The following is a 19,139-nucleotide window of genomic DNA, read 5'->3' as shown; positions in this document are numbered from 1 at the left end:
GAGGCTGCAACTGTGAGTGCCAGTGCAGCTCATTAGTTCTCTTCAGCTGCGTGACACTCAAGATAAATCTGGCATTTCATTTGTTCTCACTTCTCTGCAGGTTCAGGCAATATAGGGACTATGTTTTCCAGTTCAGAACAAAGGGACATCAAAGTGTAATAACCACAGAAGGATGGCGTTGATAAATCGCTCAGTGAGGAGTGGGAACGAGCAGTTCAGCTGTGGCTTCAAGGACAAGTCAGTGTTAGTGAGCATGAGGACGTCAGGAGCTTCAGAGACATTCTTGTTTGCTATTGTTATGGACATTACAGGGTCAAGGAGGACTCACCATGGACCACGATGTTTGTTGAGGAGAAAGTGAGAAGGGTAACGGCGAGTTGGAGGATAAGTTGTAAAGGAGGAGCTATCACAGTAGAACTTGTTGGATATTAGAAACCAGTACTGTGCAAGAGAAGGAAAGGAAGACAACCACGAGATAGGTTGAGGGGGACAAGGTTGAGAGGAAATGCCGGAAGACAAAGGAGAAGAAGCAGGTTTCCTTGGAGTAGATATTGAAGCATGCCATTTTGTCGAGTTGAACTCATGCGGCTAGACAGATGAGAAGAAACATGGCAATATTATAAAGGTCAAACAAGAAAAGCCTGGTTGTGATTACGTTGGTTGTTACAGTTTTTTTCAACGTCTTGCTATAGATATAAGACAGGAAGGTACAGATGGTGTGAGCTACACTGACAATACAATCCAAATTCTCTCCTAATCTCTGTCTGTTCCTCATTGCTTGGCTCCGCTCAGATCAAGTCAGATTGCTGTAAGTAAAAGCCCCGTCCCCAAGTGTGAGCGACTTTATAAAACCAATCCCACATGAGTCAGATTGTCTCCACTTTTAATCACCCGAGAGCTCGGCACCATTCACTTTCTAACGTCCAAAAATATCCCCGGCAGGTTTTTTCCGCTTCACTAACCCATTTGTCAGGATAAGACGAAGCTGGCAGCTGACAGATGAACAAATCGGTCGTTGATTTATCAAATTATCCCCCCTAAATTATCCTCTTTTCTACATTTTCAGCGCTTTATATCTGTCCTTCTGGAAGAAAGAGCAATATGTCACACAAACAGAACTTCATTCAGGTTAAAATATTTTCATGGCAAAATTAGCTGTTAATTAACCGGGAGAAAACCGAATATTGAAAAAATATTCAAGATCATGTGTTCTCAACCTGCTTCCACATGGGAAGTCATCACATTCCACAACTGCGTCCGTCCCTTTACTATGACATGTACCATATGGCCACTGAACCATGAGAAATACATCAATTCTCCGCATGACTTCCTGAAGCCAAAAGCAACCCTCAAAAGATAGAGATGGAAACGAAAAAAATTGTAAATGACCAAAAAAAGAACAGATAATGTCCGTAAAAAACAATGAAATTAATATGTTAATAATATGACCAACATTTAATTACAAATTATAGGACTGTTGGATACGCCTGGACTTGCATGTTTAAATGAGTCACAACCTTAGTGAACATTTGGATGCAAAAGAGCTATATAAATCAGTTGTACTTATCATCCACACTGCACAAATATTCTTAGAAATATATAATAAAGCACAAACCCATATTTTCCAACAAAAACATCAGTGTAATATATAAGCACAGTCATTTCATGAGCAGATGACAGAGAGCTACGAGTGATAAAACTCAGACAAAAGAAGACACAGCTGAAAGAGGATTTTCCGGGAGATAAATCGAGATTGAACACCAAGTGTGTCCAGACAGAATCAGCTGTTGTGTGTGGCACTGGACAAAGAAAGAAAGGTCACACAAGGGTCCATCAGATAAGGTCAGAGGTCAAAGTGGCTCAGTCTCCTCCTACCTTGTGGAATGGCGCAGTGGTGTATGGTAGCGTTGGTTGGAACAGCTGGGGCTCTAGTGTCCCTGAGATTCTGGTCTCACTCCCATCTTGCTTCCTAGGATGAGGTGGAGGACAGTGTCCGGTCAGAAAAGGGCAGATTCAGCAAAAGGACAACAAAGGTGACCCCTGAAGGAACGTACAGTTTCATTAATGTTGCGTGATCACGGCTGGTTTTAATATGAAGTGATCGTTGACTTCATCTTTTTAAAGAGTACTGATTCAAACATATTGCAAGAATGTCAATGTTAGGAAATGTGGCCAATATAGCACCACATACAGTATGCTCGAAGAAGCCATTTAAGTTTCACTCATAACATGTTTCATATGAAAAAGCCAAATGAGTTTGGACATCATCCCTCTTCCCACAGCCACAGTCGATCATCTTAGTTTACTGTAAGAGAGGATTGCCAAGAAAATCAATACTATTCCACTGAGCAGGATGTCGATTTGGCACAATAAAATTCTTCACATGTACACAGTTCCAATGGCAGCAGAGTTTAAGTCCCGAGGGATTTAAAGCTGGACAACAGGGACATAAAAATATAATTGGCACCTTAAGCATTTACATATAGATTAATTTTCCTCCACAATGCATTAGCCAGCCACTGTCGCACTGACTTGTAACCTGAGCTCAACTTGTGTTGTTGTGTAAAACTGAACTGTTTTTTAGAGCTTCCAAGGACCCCATCAGGGAGACACATCCATGCATGTGCACACACACCTTCTTCACTTTCTCCTCTCTAACCCAGGGACAATAACAAGTATAAAAATGAGCAATTCTACTATGAATCTCTTCCTCTCAAGCCCATGACAGATTTATTCTCCCAGGATCAGTGATCGATGCCCCTGCTGAATATTGACACTGACAACTGGTCTGTTTGCACAGCAGGCCTTCAATTTGTCCAATAACCTCATAGAGTAGGATGCCGACCAGTATGGAATTGGCCATGAAAACTCAGTGAAACAATAGGGGGGTTGAACAACAGCGCACAGCAGTTGCTATAATGAAGTATGCAGCAGGCTGTAGATGAAATATAGTGTGATCTGCAGTTGGAAAGGCAGAGCATGCATGCACACTTTTCAAGTTTCAACTGCCAGCACCCTTCTTTCACATGAGAGAATCCACAGTGTGCAGACCGGTCCGCAGTAAGTAGGGCAAGCGGCTTCTCTGGGAGAAAAACATGCAGCGATTTGAAAAAGAGATGAAGTTTTGATTGAGGGGAATTCCTGCATTTTCTGAATGAAAATGAGGCAGTGATGCATTCACAGTGAGCTTTCATAAACATGAATGAGGTGAGGTGACGAACTCTGGAGCTGTTCCTTTGGGACACAATATGGCATCAGCTGTCTGGAACTGTTGATCAGAACCAACGCAGTAAAACATGGCTGTAAACAAGGAATTTATTCAAGCATGCAATGACCATCTTTGACAGACTATCGACACCCTGGGAATTGAACTCTAATTTAAATGCTGAAACAACCAAGTCTGCTTGGTCTCTCACACTATGTACCACCACGTATGATTTAAACATTGATTCATACTGACATGAAGTCGGCAATAATTCAGCTATATTGCGATAAAAAGATACACACACGTTGTAAGGCAACCTTTAAAGGGTGGTTTTACAGAGCGAAGGGTTTCAGTTAAAACATGTTTTGACACAGAGTGTGGCAGTACAAGGACATGTGTTCATCTAAGATAACATGCCGAGAAACTGTAATTTAACAACGCTCTGGCCGAGGTGGCGAGTCAAGACTCCATGGATGACGCTCTCACTCAAACATCCTAGCCTGCTGCCCTCAACAATTTGCATTTCAATTGATCTTCATACACGAGTGACGAGTGACTCAACATGTTGTCTTCCTCTTCAACTGCCTATACATTGCTAGATTGCAGGGTTGACTTATTCTTGGGCTATTTCCAAAAGCATCAGGCCAACCAACTCAGCTGAAACTGACAAGTGCAAGCCAGTGGAGATGCTTTCGCTCCAACGAGTCTGTCAGCTTTCAACTGTCTCTTTTTCATTAGGATCTATTGCTCACTCAATTTTCAAGGGCAACACACGCCGCCCTCTTCGGAAACCTAAAGGCACTCCCTTGCACTCTAGGTGATTGCGGCTGTTGGCAAGTAAGGACTCGTTCAGCTAGAAAACTGAGTGCAAAAAAGCCCGGCGACAGTAACAGAGAATCATTCATTCACGCCACTGTCTACTGAACGCATTCAAAGTCCCTGGTGCACTCATATCTTGCTTGGCCTCTCCACTGTGGTGAAATAGTCCGGTGTAACTCCTCCAACCAGCATGGAGCGCAGCACAGATTACACGCCTCTCTCCACACACCTGCTCTTCCCTGTACAGCGTCACCACATAAGTCTTCCTGCAGATCAGTTTGCAGCATTAAGCCACAACAAATTACGTAACACACACCAGCAAGGAAGAGAGGACACAGAGGGGGACGTGAGAAGAAGTTAGAGCCAGAGGAGCGGTGAACTTACTCACTGTGTGGCAGCTGGACGCTCCTCGGGAAGTCCGGACAGAGTCCAGAAGTGGGGCAGATGAGTCACTGTCTGCCTCTGTTTTCACAGCCTCTCTCTCCCTCCTTGTGTGTCTGTCCTAGCTAGCCTAACTCTCTCTCTATATCCTCTCACTTGCGCTGCACATCACTTGTTCATCTGCTTGCATCACTCCGAGCTCCTCAGACTGTCGCACCGTTTGAGTAAAGCCTCCTCTCTGTCTCTCCGATTCTCCTCCCTCGCTCTTTCCCCTCCCACTCAGCCTCCAACATAAACATATGCACTCTGAAGTCATCACTGCCCCCCTCTTTGTCTGCTCACAGATGATCTGCCATTTGTTGGAGCCCTCAAATTATAATCCAGATAACCCCACTATGAATGCTTCAAAGTGGGAGACCCTCCCCCGCCCCATGCCCCTGTTCCAGTAACGAGGGAGAGGAAATCAAAAGCAGTCCTGTTTAGGGTAACGGGGGTTGCCTTCAGTCCCACATCACGATCGAGCGAGGGCAGTTGCTGTGGCAACGACATCCGTCAATTCAAGCACACGCTTGTATCTGTGATGATGATGTATGATAATCATCATGTCCCACATTTAGAGCCCAAATATAGACGTCCATTGTTTCCAAACTCATTGAGAAAAAAAGAAACACATGTGAGTGAGGATTTTAATTGCTCTAATGACTTTCACTTAATCCCCACTGAACATGTGTGGCTACACAGGGCCACCACTTCAACGCACCAAATCCCTCTTCAGACACAAAGTGATGGCAGATTTCTTCCTCCCCCCCCAAGATTCTGCATGAATTTAGTTGGGTGTTTGTGTATGTTTCCTGGATGCAACTCTTAAAACGGGAGATAACAACACTGTTTCCATGTTGGTTAACAAACACAGCAATCTGCTGTCTAAAGCTTACCAGTAAAAAAAAAAGAACGGTGCTGTACTTTCATGAACATGTAACATTGCGTTGGATTCAAGACTGTACCAGATCAGCACTGACAGATTTTAGATGAACATCCTCTTTCGAAATCTGATGATCCCAACGCTTTTACTTGGATCACTGCAGCTGCTACTTTTCCAAATGAAAGCTGGAGGGTCTGATAGTGATTTACAAGATAAAAAAAACATGAATGAAATAAATCAGCAGCAAAATATCATCAACATTCAAATAAAAGACATTTGTAATTATGACATTGAATAAATCGCATCCTTCCTGTTCTAATATCCGCTGCTGGCTGAGAGTAAATCCCTTCTGATCGGCACCACTGCCAGGGATTCCCATCCCATTAGGTCGGTGAAATGGCCTGTGGTCACCCCTCCTCCCCCCACTCCCCCCACGGTCTCTTTGCTTCAGTGGTAGCTGACATCTCTCACCCTGATATGGTGCCACAGTTTCAAAATGCAGGGCTATGTTCTTCTCAAACATCAATCTCTTCACCAATATGAGTTAGATAACCATTTATTTGGAGCCACGGGCTCATTCGCTGTTGAAGCTAGTGCGATCCTTTAAATCTCAGAGGATTAGAGTGACCCAAATCAAGAGTCAGGAAACTGCGTGTACACTCTTATGGTTCATTTAGGTTTGAATTTACACAGCGAAGACAAGTCTCTTTGCCAAACAAGCTCGTGAAATCCCAGTCACCAAATTAATGGTAAAAATATGAGACCTCCTGGGACAGTAGAAGGGTTATGCTGCAGTCAGACACATGACGGAGGTCTCCAGCATGAGGCTGCTGTTGTGAAATATGAATGAACACTAATTTATGTATAACCCCTGAGTGTTCCCCAGAATGTGATTTAATTAGTGGTGCAGTGATCAGGGGGAGGGGATCTTTATCTCTTTATCTAATAAAGCCATGGAATGTGAAAAGAAAAAAATCAGCAACAGGAAACTATACAGCTTCAGTTGAAAAACCCTGACAGGCGATTTAAAACATCATGGTCAAACAATAGTCTGAGAAAGCGGGAGCAGGGAGTGCAGGCAACACCAGCAGCAGCCGGCTGAAAAACAACTCACTGCAGAAGGAAGCCCAGCACTTTTAGAAAACACGTTCTCGTGATGGTTTCAGATTAGGATCGCACCCCACTCACACAAACACATCCGCACCCAGTCAATTTCAAACAAATGTTCTGTGTTTAATCAGGCCCAAGGTTTGTTTGCAAGGCAAAGTAGGTGAGCGTGCAGCATCCTAACTTAAAAGACCCTCCCTACACCCCCCACAAAGAATTCAACATGACAACATGACATGGCAACATGACACAATTTACCATATCCTTTGGTGTCATGCTTAAAGATTTGAATTTAACCCAACTATTCAGTCACATCATGAATAAAATCACTTAAATAATGTGTCACCAAGTCAATATTAATTACTTGACAGAGAATTGAATCAGAACTAAATTATTTACGATTTAAGAAACTGGACACAACCCCTGACCAACATTTGTCTGAAATCAATGCTTCCCAATGCAGCAGTATCTCTTTGTCATCATGTATTGTTTAACAGAGGAGGTTTCAGTGCCGGTCTCTCTTGGATCTTTACAAATTCATTCTGCAAGAGCACCTGCTGCCCTGATGTCCTCTGACAGTCAGTGATGAGAGGAACACATGTGATGGGCATTGGCCCATAAATACATGCTTGAACTGGACTGTTGGCTATTCTCTCTCCTCCCTCACCCCCCTTTAGACAAATGGGAGGCTGATTGTCTCTGGCAACACTCTCCGTGTCCCTGTGTGGTGCAGACATGCCAAGAGATTTTAGAGAAGAGGCGACACAATATTTTAGACTGTCCTCCAGCAGAAACCAGCTACTATCCTTCACAGTGGAAAAACATAAACAATGAATGTGTAAGGAATATTACGGCAGACCTATCACACAAATGAATGAAGGATGCTTTAGGTCACAAAGGTCAGGCTAAGAGACATGAAATAGAGTGGGTTAAATAGAAATTTAAACCCACAACTGTTCAAATCAATGTACCTGCTTGTGACTTTGTTATAGGCAAAATGGGGTGTTTAAAGCAAAATATTCCTTCTATCCAGAACATTCAATAAAAAAAAGACACTGAGCGCTTCGACAAAACAGCAGTTCAAGGTCTTGCAAGAATAAAAGAGCACCGGGCGCCACGATGATCATGCATGAAAGTCAAGCCAGCAGGTGTTTATGAATAACGCATGTTCACAATCACAACATCCATAGGTTACAATTTAAAGCAAATCGTTTGCACAGTCCCTGGCTAGAACTCCCTCCAAGATGAATTACAGCCATGCAGACTTGGCTGCTGTCAGACAGTAGCTTAAACAATGATGCTAATTTGTCCAGCGTTCTAAAGGGCTTATTGACAATAAAGAACGACTTTGTCTCTCAGTCAGTATCTTGACTTCGACACCTGCAGTGCTGAGTCTCCTCCATGGTTATCAGCCACTAAGACTGACAAATGTCAATACAAAGACTCTCCTGGGAATGTATTCTCTTCCAATATTTGCTCAGGGAGCTCAGAGCACATGGTACAGTGATCTTGTCTGGCTTTTCAGAACCTAATCCTTGATGTGTGAATCAACACATCCATCAGGCAGACGTTCAAATAAAGTCAAATGGAAATATCCTGTCACCTGTCTCAACCTTCTCCAGCCTGCTGTCATGATGTTTTAAGACATTTTGAGCTGGTGCTGGGTGCTGGGTGACAGCCAAGGATGTTGGATTATGCTGTCAGATTGAGTCTGGGGTGAGCATGTCACGCCTCTTCTATATTTGGTGATATGGTGGGACAATGGTTGGGTCTGACTGGCCTCAACAGTTTGCCCTCCCACAATGCCTCCAAACAGACGAGCGTGCGCGAGTAAAGCAACGCTTGTCAGTGAGCATGATCAGGGACCACAGACAAAAGATGGCACAGGGATATCTCAGGGGAAATCAGTGATACACAGAGTAATATTTGAGCTAATGGGGGAAAGATAAAAAGTGTGGAATTTAAAAAGCTTCATCAAAATAGAATGGCGGCTGAGATCATTGTAACTTTGGCAAGGTCATACAAGAGTGTTAAAATATTACTCATATTCAGAGGGGTTGCCACTGATCTTCAACTGTATATGCTTTAATAAAGAGCCTCTGTGACAGATGCAGGGAAGTCATAAATAAGAAACTAGTCTTGCATATTGGTAGAAAGGGAGACTAAAAGTCACTACTTTTCCCATTAGATGTCAGTATGTTGTTGGTTCAACACTACTCAAACATGGAGCAGGTTTTCTCTGAAATAACCTGTAGTTTCCTGCAGGCAGACTCTTCAATGTTGTTGAACCTTCAGGACGCAGCTTTAAGCGTTTTTGCATATTCTACTTCACGTCGGCCATATTCATGCATACTTTGTCAGCGTTACAGATTATTCTGATTTCGAATTTCCATGTTCGGCTCCAATAACTTTAGCCGCACATTTTTAATTACGAAGAAACCCTTATGCCAGTAGGCTTTGAGTAGTGACCGAAATAACAAGATCAAGCGGCCAAAATGGGTTTTCCCCGCAGGGTGGCCGGACTCAGTGGAAACAAGAGAATGGATGTGTATATAAATGAGTTATCAGATGGCCTTTTTCTGATTATTATTCTGTATTCGTGACAGATTCGCAGACGAGAGTACTTCCACCAGGGATCCATCCAAAAATAATCTGTCTGACTGCACAAATAGTAAGAGATTTAAGATCTTGCAAAACATAGCACTTTGAATACAATGTACAGTCGTGGTGGATGGGGGGGTAAAGGACTTTTTGGGGGGGCTGACAGAGAGTGTTGGACTCAGTGATGGAGAACAGTCAGAGACACTAGAGGAATAAGAGGAGAAAAATGAATTTTCACATCACGTCAATGATGTGTGTTCACATTCACACCAATTTAAATCACAAACAAGTCGCCCAGTAGAATAGTCTTATTTAGAAAGCCAGCATAATGGTGAATCTTTACAGGATTTAGGACTTAAAACTTGAAACAAGCAGCCCTTCACTCTGTAGTGTGTGGCGAAGGAGCAGAGATGGATGTGTCTCTTGTGCATGATCTCAGTGCAGCTATTATCCATGCGAGCCCTTCTTTTCCGCGTCCCCCCGTCAGAGGAGATTAGCAAGACAGGATTACAACCAATTACAGACTTCCCTCAGGAGTGAGCGGAACTGGAGGATCATCTGTTTGCTGTGTATGACCCACAACGACCAGATGTGGGTTGGTCATTTAACATTAAATGGACAGTTGCTCAGAACAAAATAAGACAGCACATTAAATACAGAGACCAGGCATCACCACCCTCCCAGTCAAGGGGTTAGTTAACCCAGGTATACCGAACAGAAGCCCGTCCTATTGCTCCCCCTATAATTCAAATGCAGCCAATCATTCAATACCTGAACAACAAAATCATAATTTTAATAAGGACAAGACACTCACCAGAATTTTCTTGGTTTTCCAATTCGAAAAGGTGAGCAGGGCATTTTGCTGTTATTTCATGTCCTGTTGAAAAAGCTATTCTGCTCTGGAATGAACCTGAAATCACTGACATCATTCACCCCAGTCCTCCCAAGAGCTTCAGCGTCTTTGATTTTCTTTTCAGATGGTCCTCTTCATTGCTTTTATTCTCCTCTTCCTCTCGTCTCAAAGCACTGAGCAGTCACACTCCTAACATGATGCAGCAGTAATCTCATGCCTGGACTGCAGTCTCTTACCAGCCACTGTTGAGCAATGCAGGCCACAGTAGTGAACGGCAGCCTCCTTGATATTCCAAAAGAGTCGATTGAGGGAACAGCATGCTGGAAACACCTCACCTGCTGTCTTGCACGCCAAAGAGAAATGCCAGCTCATTTAAAGAACTGGACATGCTGTGTTGTTCTGCAGAGCTGGGGTGCTTATGCTCACCTCCCTGCCTGCCTCCACGTGCCACATGCAGCAGCCTTGCCAGCACTGCAGACTTGGCAGGAGGGTCAAACAAGACCGAGTGTCTGTTTTCCCAACGACATCCATCTGCTCTACCTTTTACAGACTCCTTCATCTTACTGACACTCAATCAGCCGATGGATTCACAGGTTTAGTGAGCGCCTGCTGCGACACTCAGCGCCATTAGAAAACCGGTTTGTTCCTCCAACACTCATTAACTATAATTAAAAGTGTTTATTCACCACGGACCAGAAGGACAAGATTATGAAGAATTATACACTGAGGAAACATACCAATCTGTGTGTGAAAGAGGACTCACCATAAACTCCTTGCTTTGGAGAAAGTTTTGTCCGCTCTGGAAAACAAAACAAGAAACGCCATTGTTATATCAACATTCGTCTTTCTGACATAAAACTGTTTGACAATGCTGGAGCGTCTCATCATTCTTAAAAGCAATTTGGTGTGTAGACAGAATCAGTCTGCTGGCAAAAAGAAAAACTGAAAAACACTGAGGTCTTTTTCGATCACTACTGCAGACTGATGTATCAGGAATCTTTGATGGTTGATGAGCATTAGGATGTCCTGAAATAACATTCATAAGCAGAAATGCCCGGTGCTGTTTTGCCCTTTCGTTTCCTTCTTCTCAGTTGTAATGATCTCCCCTGCCAACAGAGGGCACTGTGTGCTTCTAGAAGCGGCTTCAGCGCCACATGAGCAGGACTCACAGCACCTCACTTGTCCTTATTTTGCTCCTTACAGACTATATTTGTCCAGTTTCTGATGACAAAGCAGCATCACACTTTGATTTATGACTGGCTTATGCCACTAGCAACTGCAACAAACCTTCCCTTGTGATGGTGAGAGGTGGTGTCGCATGATAACAAGAATGCTCACTATGTCCTGCAGCTGCCGGAGGTGCCGCTGTCTTAGGAATTTTGAAAAACAATACAAAAATAATAACAGATATATCTCTTTGCCGTGAGATGATTTAAACTGTTGTTTTTCTCAGGCTCATCTTTCCTGCTCACTCATCAACACCCATAGAATAAACAACCTGAGGGAGCGGGAGTGATGGAAGCTGAATCAATAATATCAATAATAGGTACAAATTCACCACAATATTATGGAGAGGTTACAGGCCCGCTCTTTGTTTGGGCCTGAAATAATGATGTCATTCACATTTAACATTCTCTCTGTGAAGTGACTTGCACTGGGAAATTTTGCTTATTTGTATTATCATTCTACACTATCTTTTCACTGAGGTGATATGCACAAATAAATCATTGGTCATCTGACAACTCAGATATGCTAATAAATCCAAAGAAAACCCAGGACATGTTGAGGATGAATGGTATCTTCTAAAATGTTTTTTTAAGTACATGAAAAATGTATAATTTATTAAATAAGCACACGATAAAAAAGATAATAATTCAGGGGAAAATAATATATATCTTTCATGTAGCGTTAAAGTTGAAGACAGAAAAAATGGGGTGAACTTTTAGGAATTTATTGTAATATGACTTCTAATCTTAAGAAAAATAAATGAGAGTGAATAAAATGTGTTCATGTAAATTCCACATTAATCTTTGAAACACAGGTCTATTCTCAAAAAATACTTTTCAGTTTCATTTCTTCTGTTCAAATAAAATGAATTTATGGCACAGACTTTTTCAGTGAATGAGTTTGGCTCTTTCAAGCTTCCCCCCCAAAGGTTGTTAATTTCTCTTCCGTCGATCAGGATAAAGATGGGAAATAGACAGTTCTTGTTCCATTCACTTAGTGTGTGATACTGCAGTGATACTGAAGGAATGTGAGATATGTCAGTGTCTCGATGCACACGCTGCCTCTTGATGACATTGTTGACAATGTCTTGTTAATTATAAAAAATCACTTAAGTTGATTAAAGTACACCTCATTTGCATTCCAGACTTAAATAGCAACAATGTATTATTTGAGAACAATAAAAACTGGTAATGTTGTATCAGAGGAGTAGTATATGACCTTGGACTGTTGTTATGTTGCAGAATGAAATGTTTTCCTGATATATTTATTGGTAATTTATGAATTGCAAATTCTGAAGTTCTTCAAAGAGCAATACATTGCAACACCCCAATGGGAACAGACTGTCACAGGGGTATTCAATATGCTGTGGAGTTACAATGGTAGAGCAGAGATGTGACGGAAGCTAGTGTTGAGATTCCCTGCGGTGCAAACACTTGCTCATCCTTTGAAACCCCAAGACTCCATCTAATAGCGACACATATGGAGTTTGTTTTTGTGCCTCCTTTAAATGTATGAAAAACTACTTTCCCTGTTGTGTGCATGGAGACCAATACGAAGGCCACATTCAAGGTCATAATCCAACAATTTCAGGCACATTTATGTTAGTAAAAAAAAAAGTCAAAACAACTTGCAAGCCTTGTAAGCCCAACCAAGGTGCCCTTCTCCACACCTGTCCATGAAAGGCCTGCATCGGAACCGTGAGGATATCAACCTGATTTTCATGAGTTCTGCTTCACTATTTTTTTCGAAACCTGCCGAAGTCTAGTTTTGCTTGAGTTTCACAGGACTCAAGTGAAATGACACCAACCGGGGTGTGTCTCAATTATTGTAAACAAACCCGCCAGAAAGAACAATACAAGAAAGTTTCCACACCGTCACGGAGCAAAACCAGATCTCTGCGTTCCATATCGAGAGATTGGATATGATTATTATTCACATGCCCCGGAGGCCACATGCACACACACATTACAACACACTGAAGTTAAGAACTGTCAACAAGCTGAACGGAAATTATGATGTTCCAAACATTTAAGGCACACATAGATTAATGCTGCATCACTATGTGGGTCGAGCAGTAGATTTGGGTCGAGGAGATGAGTTTACATCATCATTCGAGCATGATCAACTCCTACAGAGAAGGTGTGGGAAAGCCATGAAATCAGGCAGCCACATCAGACCAGACCTGCGCATGACGGAGACGAAGATGACGACAGCTGATGACAAGAGCGAAAAAAAAAACCAAACATTTTATTTTGACATTCGGTCTCATTTTGGTTCATCTGGACAGGACTTTCACTCAGATTTGTCATATTGCAGTGTTTTCTGATCAGGATGAGCTGTCTCATGCTAATGAGTCTTGTGTGTGTATGGTTTCACTGCAACATGCAAAAAATAAAACTCAACATGTTAAAACGCTCTCACTGTAATGAGACATATCTATAAATGTGATTAGCGTGAAGCATGACATGAGGATGCAGTCTTCCAGCTGGGGCTTGTGAAATTAAAAATGAATCATCTTGAAGCATGCAACCATTCTGCTTTTTTTTGCATCTTCATTTTTTGCTGCTTGTGTTTTCAGAGCAATGCTGTGGATTCCTCGAGCCTTCACCTGTGTATGCACATGTGTACAGCATAAATATGTTGATTTGGTGTCTATGTCTTGTATATTATTTGTCTATACTGGAGTTTTTACATCTGTATACATACTGGAGACAGACTAATAAAAATGGTGAATCTTGAAAAGACCAGCAATTTAGTTTCCTATTATCTTTCTATGGCAATGTCGAGCCAGAGGACTCAGAACCAGAGCAGATTTAAAAAAGGGTCCTGGAAAAAACATTTCTCTGAAGAGTGCTGATTAGCATTTTCATATATGTGGCTGGCATACAACATCTGAGCAGAGATCTAAAGTCAACTGCAGTAGATTTGAAATATGGTCAAACGGTGGATAGAATATACGTCATGCATCAGTATAAGCAAATCCTCTTCTGGCTCTGCACGCCTGACAAGAACAGCTATCAACAGGGTGCAAAACAAGGAGAAGCAATGGCAAATAGCTGAGACACTAGTGCAGCAAATAAAACAGCCGCGTGATATTTGCGCTCGGTGTACTTTTAACTAGATCAGATAAACCAAGAAATAAAGAGGTAAAATGAGGCCATTGATGAAGGATGCACACATCAGCTTGGGGAATACAGGCTTGATTGTGGTACTTCATAATTATTTCATTCAACTCAAATGCAGTTGAATGTATTTTAACAAAATGTTTTGCAGCAATAAATCATCTCCTGTGTGTGAATATTATAAATGTAACACATGACTGATAGTGCTTCAGCAAATCTAATTATTTTGGGAGCATGTGGCCTGACTTGCATAAGCATTAACATGATATTGTCAATAGAGCTTTGTTTTGTTTCACTACTTACATGTCTGTTTGCTGTCCTGAAGAAGCATGAAGGTACGCTTATTTTGAAAGTTATATATATGGTACAATTACAAGCATCAAAATGGAGAGAGAGAGACGAGGTAATAATGAATCTTTACAGGAATTCAGGTAGTTCATTTGAAAGTGAAAATATGAAACATCCTTTGAGTAAATATTCATTAAGTAGTTTAAGTAGTCTTCTACTCACTTCAACCATTCCACAGGTATAATACTCAAGCATTGGAAAAAAAGGTAATATAATTTAACAACATTACACCATTATATCTAAAGTCCTCCAGAATAAGCAGCTCACAAGTGTCAGTCAATATCAGAGCTGCTAGCTCATTGTTCAGTCTCTCAGGTTTCACTTGAGCTTTCTATACTTTTACTAACATTGACAAGTAAAATGTCCAGCCTGATAGTCAGTTCAGCAAGTTTCTCACTCATGAGTCCAAACAAATGTAGCCTCCAACTTGTGAGACTAGCGGTGAGATCTTTTTACGTCCACTTGATGAAATGTAGCACCCAGCACTGTTCAGCCACACAGCCATTATGGACGTTATTGATGCAGTTTCATTTGTGAATGGTGGAGTTAATGACTTAAAAGCATGAGGGCATGTTTCCTACACTTTTCCTGTTAAACAATCTCCACAGAGCTGGTGGAGTCGCGGTTACACCCAGTTCACCGTAGGATTTTAGGAGGTGCAGCCAAAACTCTTCATCACCGTTCAGATTGTGGTTGAACTCTACAGAAACCACAGCTAAGCCTCCCAAAACATGCCTGACACTTCAAATCCACATTTGGTGCTGGAGTTTAAAGACTATGGGTCAGATGTGCATTCATTTGGAGACTTAGGTCTGGTAGTGCACAGGGTTCCTTAATGGAATAAATGTGAGTTAGGTCCCGATTCATGCGCAGAATATTATGACACATTGTCCTGATGAAGAGTTTGGTACTCTGTATTGGGCACCTGACGTCAGTCTTAAATGACTGATCAGACTGATGACAAGAATAGAAACAATGCGTGATATAGCAGCATTGTGCTTTTCTGAATGCACTAAAATAGATGCTGGATGCTGCCAAGAATAGAATCAGGCAGTGTAAAAAAAAAAAAGTCCTGACAATAACATACAGTCGACTGTGCTTTGGCTGAGTTCAGGCAGAATGAGCTCATTGACAGAATAACAGGCATGAAGAAGCTGAATGTCTTCATTTAGCTACAATACACTAGCATACAGTGTATGTGGGCACACACACACACACACACTGCATCCCATTTCTATCACATCAAAGACAATTGTGTTGACATTTATCCATTTCCAACTGGGTACTTGACGTGAACAGTGAAATGAATTCAACTCCTCACACCTCTCCAACCCTGAGAACCTCTTCCAGGAGCATGTTAGTCCTGTTGGCTGGATTCATTAACTGATAAAGAGCAGCTGTACTCGAGCCAGCTCCTGTATACGCACTGCACACTCACCACTTTCAGATTACTTCTGATTTACATATACTCCACTGATGGACTCTGTGTATATCTTCTGATCCTCATTTACATTAGAAGTAAGTGGGAAGACTTTAAACTCTTTCTGGCAGCACTAATTCTATGTCCACTCATTTCATTAATGTTTGTAATCGATAAAAACGTAAGCTTGATAAAAGGCTAAGGGAGACAGAATTAACCACCAACTCAACTGGTGTAAGAAAATTCCCTCTCTCTACCAAACAACTCAGTAAGCCATCAACATTTTCATATAAAAAAAATAAGTGCACATATGACGGCACCAGATATGGCGCTCATCTCTCATCATCAACAGTACATGGAAGTGTAAGAAAACATTTGTTCGAAAAGCAACTTTCCAGCACTTACTGGTAAACTCTGGTTGTCCGAACGGATATTCTAACCATGGCCTTAAGTTCTGACATGTCCTGACGGGATTCAGTAGAACACTCACTGATCACACTGTTGATTTTTTTGGTATGTGGTCCTCTGCTGTAATTTGACAAATAACTGTCGTTTGTACTGCAATTTTGCTGCTACTCTCCCTAAAGAGGAGTGTGATGAGGGGGTTGTCATCCTGGCTACCTTGGATGTCCCAGGCTTGTCATACTGAGGGCATATCATAACGCAGAGGGAGGATCTGATCAAGATTACGTGGCCTCAAACCGGGGTTTCCATATCGGAATTTAGAAAAACCTTACCGTTATTTTTCATCATTGATTTATGAAGCTACAACAGCACATTTACGGTTGGGTTGCCAACCGAATATCAATGTGAATGTCAAGGTAAATATGCAAGCTTGACTGATTGAGTCGGCTGTGGAGAGCTCTCTACTTGTCCTGTTTGTTTTGCCTCAGCTCTTGAAAACCCACTTGAATGCCTCTTCCCAAGTAGCCCTGCTTTGCAGAGTAATCGCCTTTTGTTATGCAAACATTTGCTTTCAGACCCACTCTGAGTTGTCCCCTGTTGTCCATGGTACAATATACAACTGTACAACTGAGCTCTATCCACTGCTTCATAGACATTCACAGACAAGAGTTGATTTTGTGTGAATGACAAAATAGCGTATCAACAATTGACTATAACATATAGACACATTTGTTTCATTTGAAAAGTGTCCAACCAGATGACTTGAATCGCCAGCCACATTTCTTAACCATTCAGATTTCACAACTATGTGGGTCTTTCCACTTGGCTGTTTTGAAAAAAAGAGCCAGACATAAGTTCTTCTTTCTGCTATCATAAATGGCTCTGTCTTGTTCACGTTTGAAAGTAAATCACCGCAGGCAACTTCAACAACAAAGCCAAAGCTATAACTGGTTATTCGACCATTAGATGTTTGAACACATACAAGGAGAGTATACTGTAACAGATCACCCATGTGACCACAAAGCTCCTCTTTACTAGGTCAGGCTTTCAAAGTAAAAGACAGTGAGTGTTCAGTGAAAGGATGTGAAAGCTGTTGCGACTCTGAGGTGCACTTTATACTTAAAATATTTACAGTATCTATTTAAAACACCTGCCTAGAGTTACAAAAGGAGAGGCACAGAAACAACACTGTTTTTCAAAATGAAAACAGGGAGACAAAGGATGGATGCATTTTCTGTAGAGAATTCCATTGAATTGCAGGGGGTACACTGAATTTAGTTCATCAGTCAGTGTCAGCAATCAGATATAAGCAGCAAGCCGCCTTGCTGTTACTCCACATCAAGATTTCCTGACGACGTTCCCCATTAAGTGTCATTAGAGCCAATTAAGCATTGGGAGGATTATCAGGCCTTGTACGTTGTTGTGCTGACAATAGCATTAGCTTAAAAGATCAACACTGTCACTAAAAACAGAACACAGATCCAGAATGATGGATGGATACCAAGTGCACCTGTTCACACTGAATGCTGCACTTTAAGACGTGGAGCTGACACTACTTATGTTAAGACATAATGAATTGGGTTCATACATTGTAGTAGCAAGGAGGACAATGATGTCTACCAAAACACCAGCATGCCATTCAGCGAGAAACACTCATACAACTGGTAAATTCCAAACATTTTCAAGCTTCCATCCCATCTCACGAAGCATTTCTTTGCAAATGTATGTCCTTATCCAGCAGCAAAAGGCAGTATTAGTAATTTATGGAGCAGTAAAATGGTGAGACACTGCTGCTGAGGCTTTTAAAGCCAAAAGCAGAGTTAAATATGAAGCTGTCTCAGACCTCACACAGAATCAGCAGCGAGATCAAACAGAGTGACTGAAATAAAACAGCGATCGAAATGGAAGATGCTATGAGAGAAACAATCCAAACTCTTACCCTCCATATGCTCCAAAAGTGAAACTCCTCTTTCTCTGCGGCATACCGGCTTGTGGACAGCAGAGCGTCGGTACACTCACTGAGCCAACACTTGTGTCACTTGCGCTGACTGAGCATGTGTGTGTGAGAAAGTGTGTGCTCTGTGTGCTTAGCCGGCTGTCTGAGTTCCACTCCCCCGGCCTGAGCTGCCCTGCCTCTTCCTCCCTCACACGCCTCCTTCACAAACACACGGGTGGAGAGAGAGTGAGGATGAGGCCGGTGATGGATGAAGCAGGGTGGGGGCCAAAGTGAGGGCTGCTGACCATGTCAGTCTCTCAGGGAACCGAATGTGAACAGTCAGACGAGCTTAATCCCTGTCTTAAAAACCTGCTGCCTTCTTCTTAATCTTAACATTTTAATCATACTCTCTGAAAAAGCATGAGCCGACGTCCTCACCGGGAAAGAATAGATCAGTTTTTAGGCAACCAAAAGTTAAATAAATTTAAGCACCTACATGTGAACAGGCATTGTTTAGAAAGGCCAGATCCGTTGCCCAAAAGTTCAAAGCAGCATGTGTACAACAGTGCAGTTCAGTACTAACAGACAGGTGTATGGGGGAAAATGTGAAAATATTTGAGCCCAACGCCCCCAAAATCAGACTCATAATAAACAGATTGTAGTGGTGGTAGGGAATTACAGTGTATGTAGATGGTTAGTTACAATGATTCACGTGAATATTTACAGTGTACAAGTAAATGTGTGCCTCTACTCAATATTTCAGTCGATAACCACAATAGAAGCTTGTCTAATT

At 42.0% G+C, this 19,139-nt stretch overlaps 1 protein-coding gene across 14 annotated transcripts in view; it reads right to left on the bottom strand.

Annotated features, from left to right (window-relative positions):
* LOC128749142 (rap1 GTPase-activating protein 1-like) overlaps positions 1 to 19,139 on the bottom strand; it is a 40,652-nt gene that overhangs the window by 13,083 nt on the left and 8,430 nt on the right. For 2 of the 14 annotated variants that reach the window (XM_053848422.1, XM_053848433.1), the window contains exons 1-3: positions 18,350 to 18,490; positions 10,652 to 10,687; positions 1,876 to 1,969 (exon numbers count right to left, since the gene is read on the bottom strand). In XM_053848422.1, coding sequence (XP_053704397.1) covers positions 1,876 to 1,969; positions 10,652 to 10,687; positions 18,350 to 18,393 — 174 coding nt within the window. In that variant the 5' untranslated portion in view covers positions 18,394 to 18,490. Of the gene's footprint in view, positions 1 to 328; positions 1,800 to 1,875; positions 1,970 to 4,408; positions 4,679 to 9,849; positions 10,551 to 10,651; positions 10,688 to 18,349; positions 18,491 to 19,139 lie in introns of those variants that run through there. The other 12 variants (XM_053848427.1, XM_053848424.1, XM_053848425.1 and 9 more) reach the window with 11 other exon arrangements.

This window comes from Synchiropus splendidus, chromosome 18 (assembly GCF_027744825.2).
Source record: "Synchiropus splendidus isolate RoL2022-P1 chromosome 18, RoL_Sspl_1.0, whole genome shotgun sequence".
NCBI classification, from domain to species: Eukaryota; Metazoa; Chordata; class Actinopteri; order Syngnathiformes; family Callionymidae; genus Synchiropus; species Synchiropus splendidus.
The sequence above is the reverse complement of the archived record's forward strand: the minus strand, read 5'-3'. Positions and strand labels throughout refer to the sequence as shown.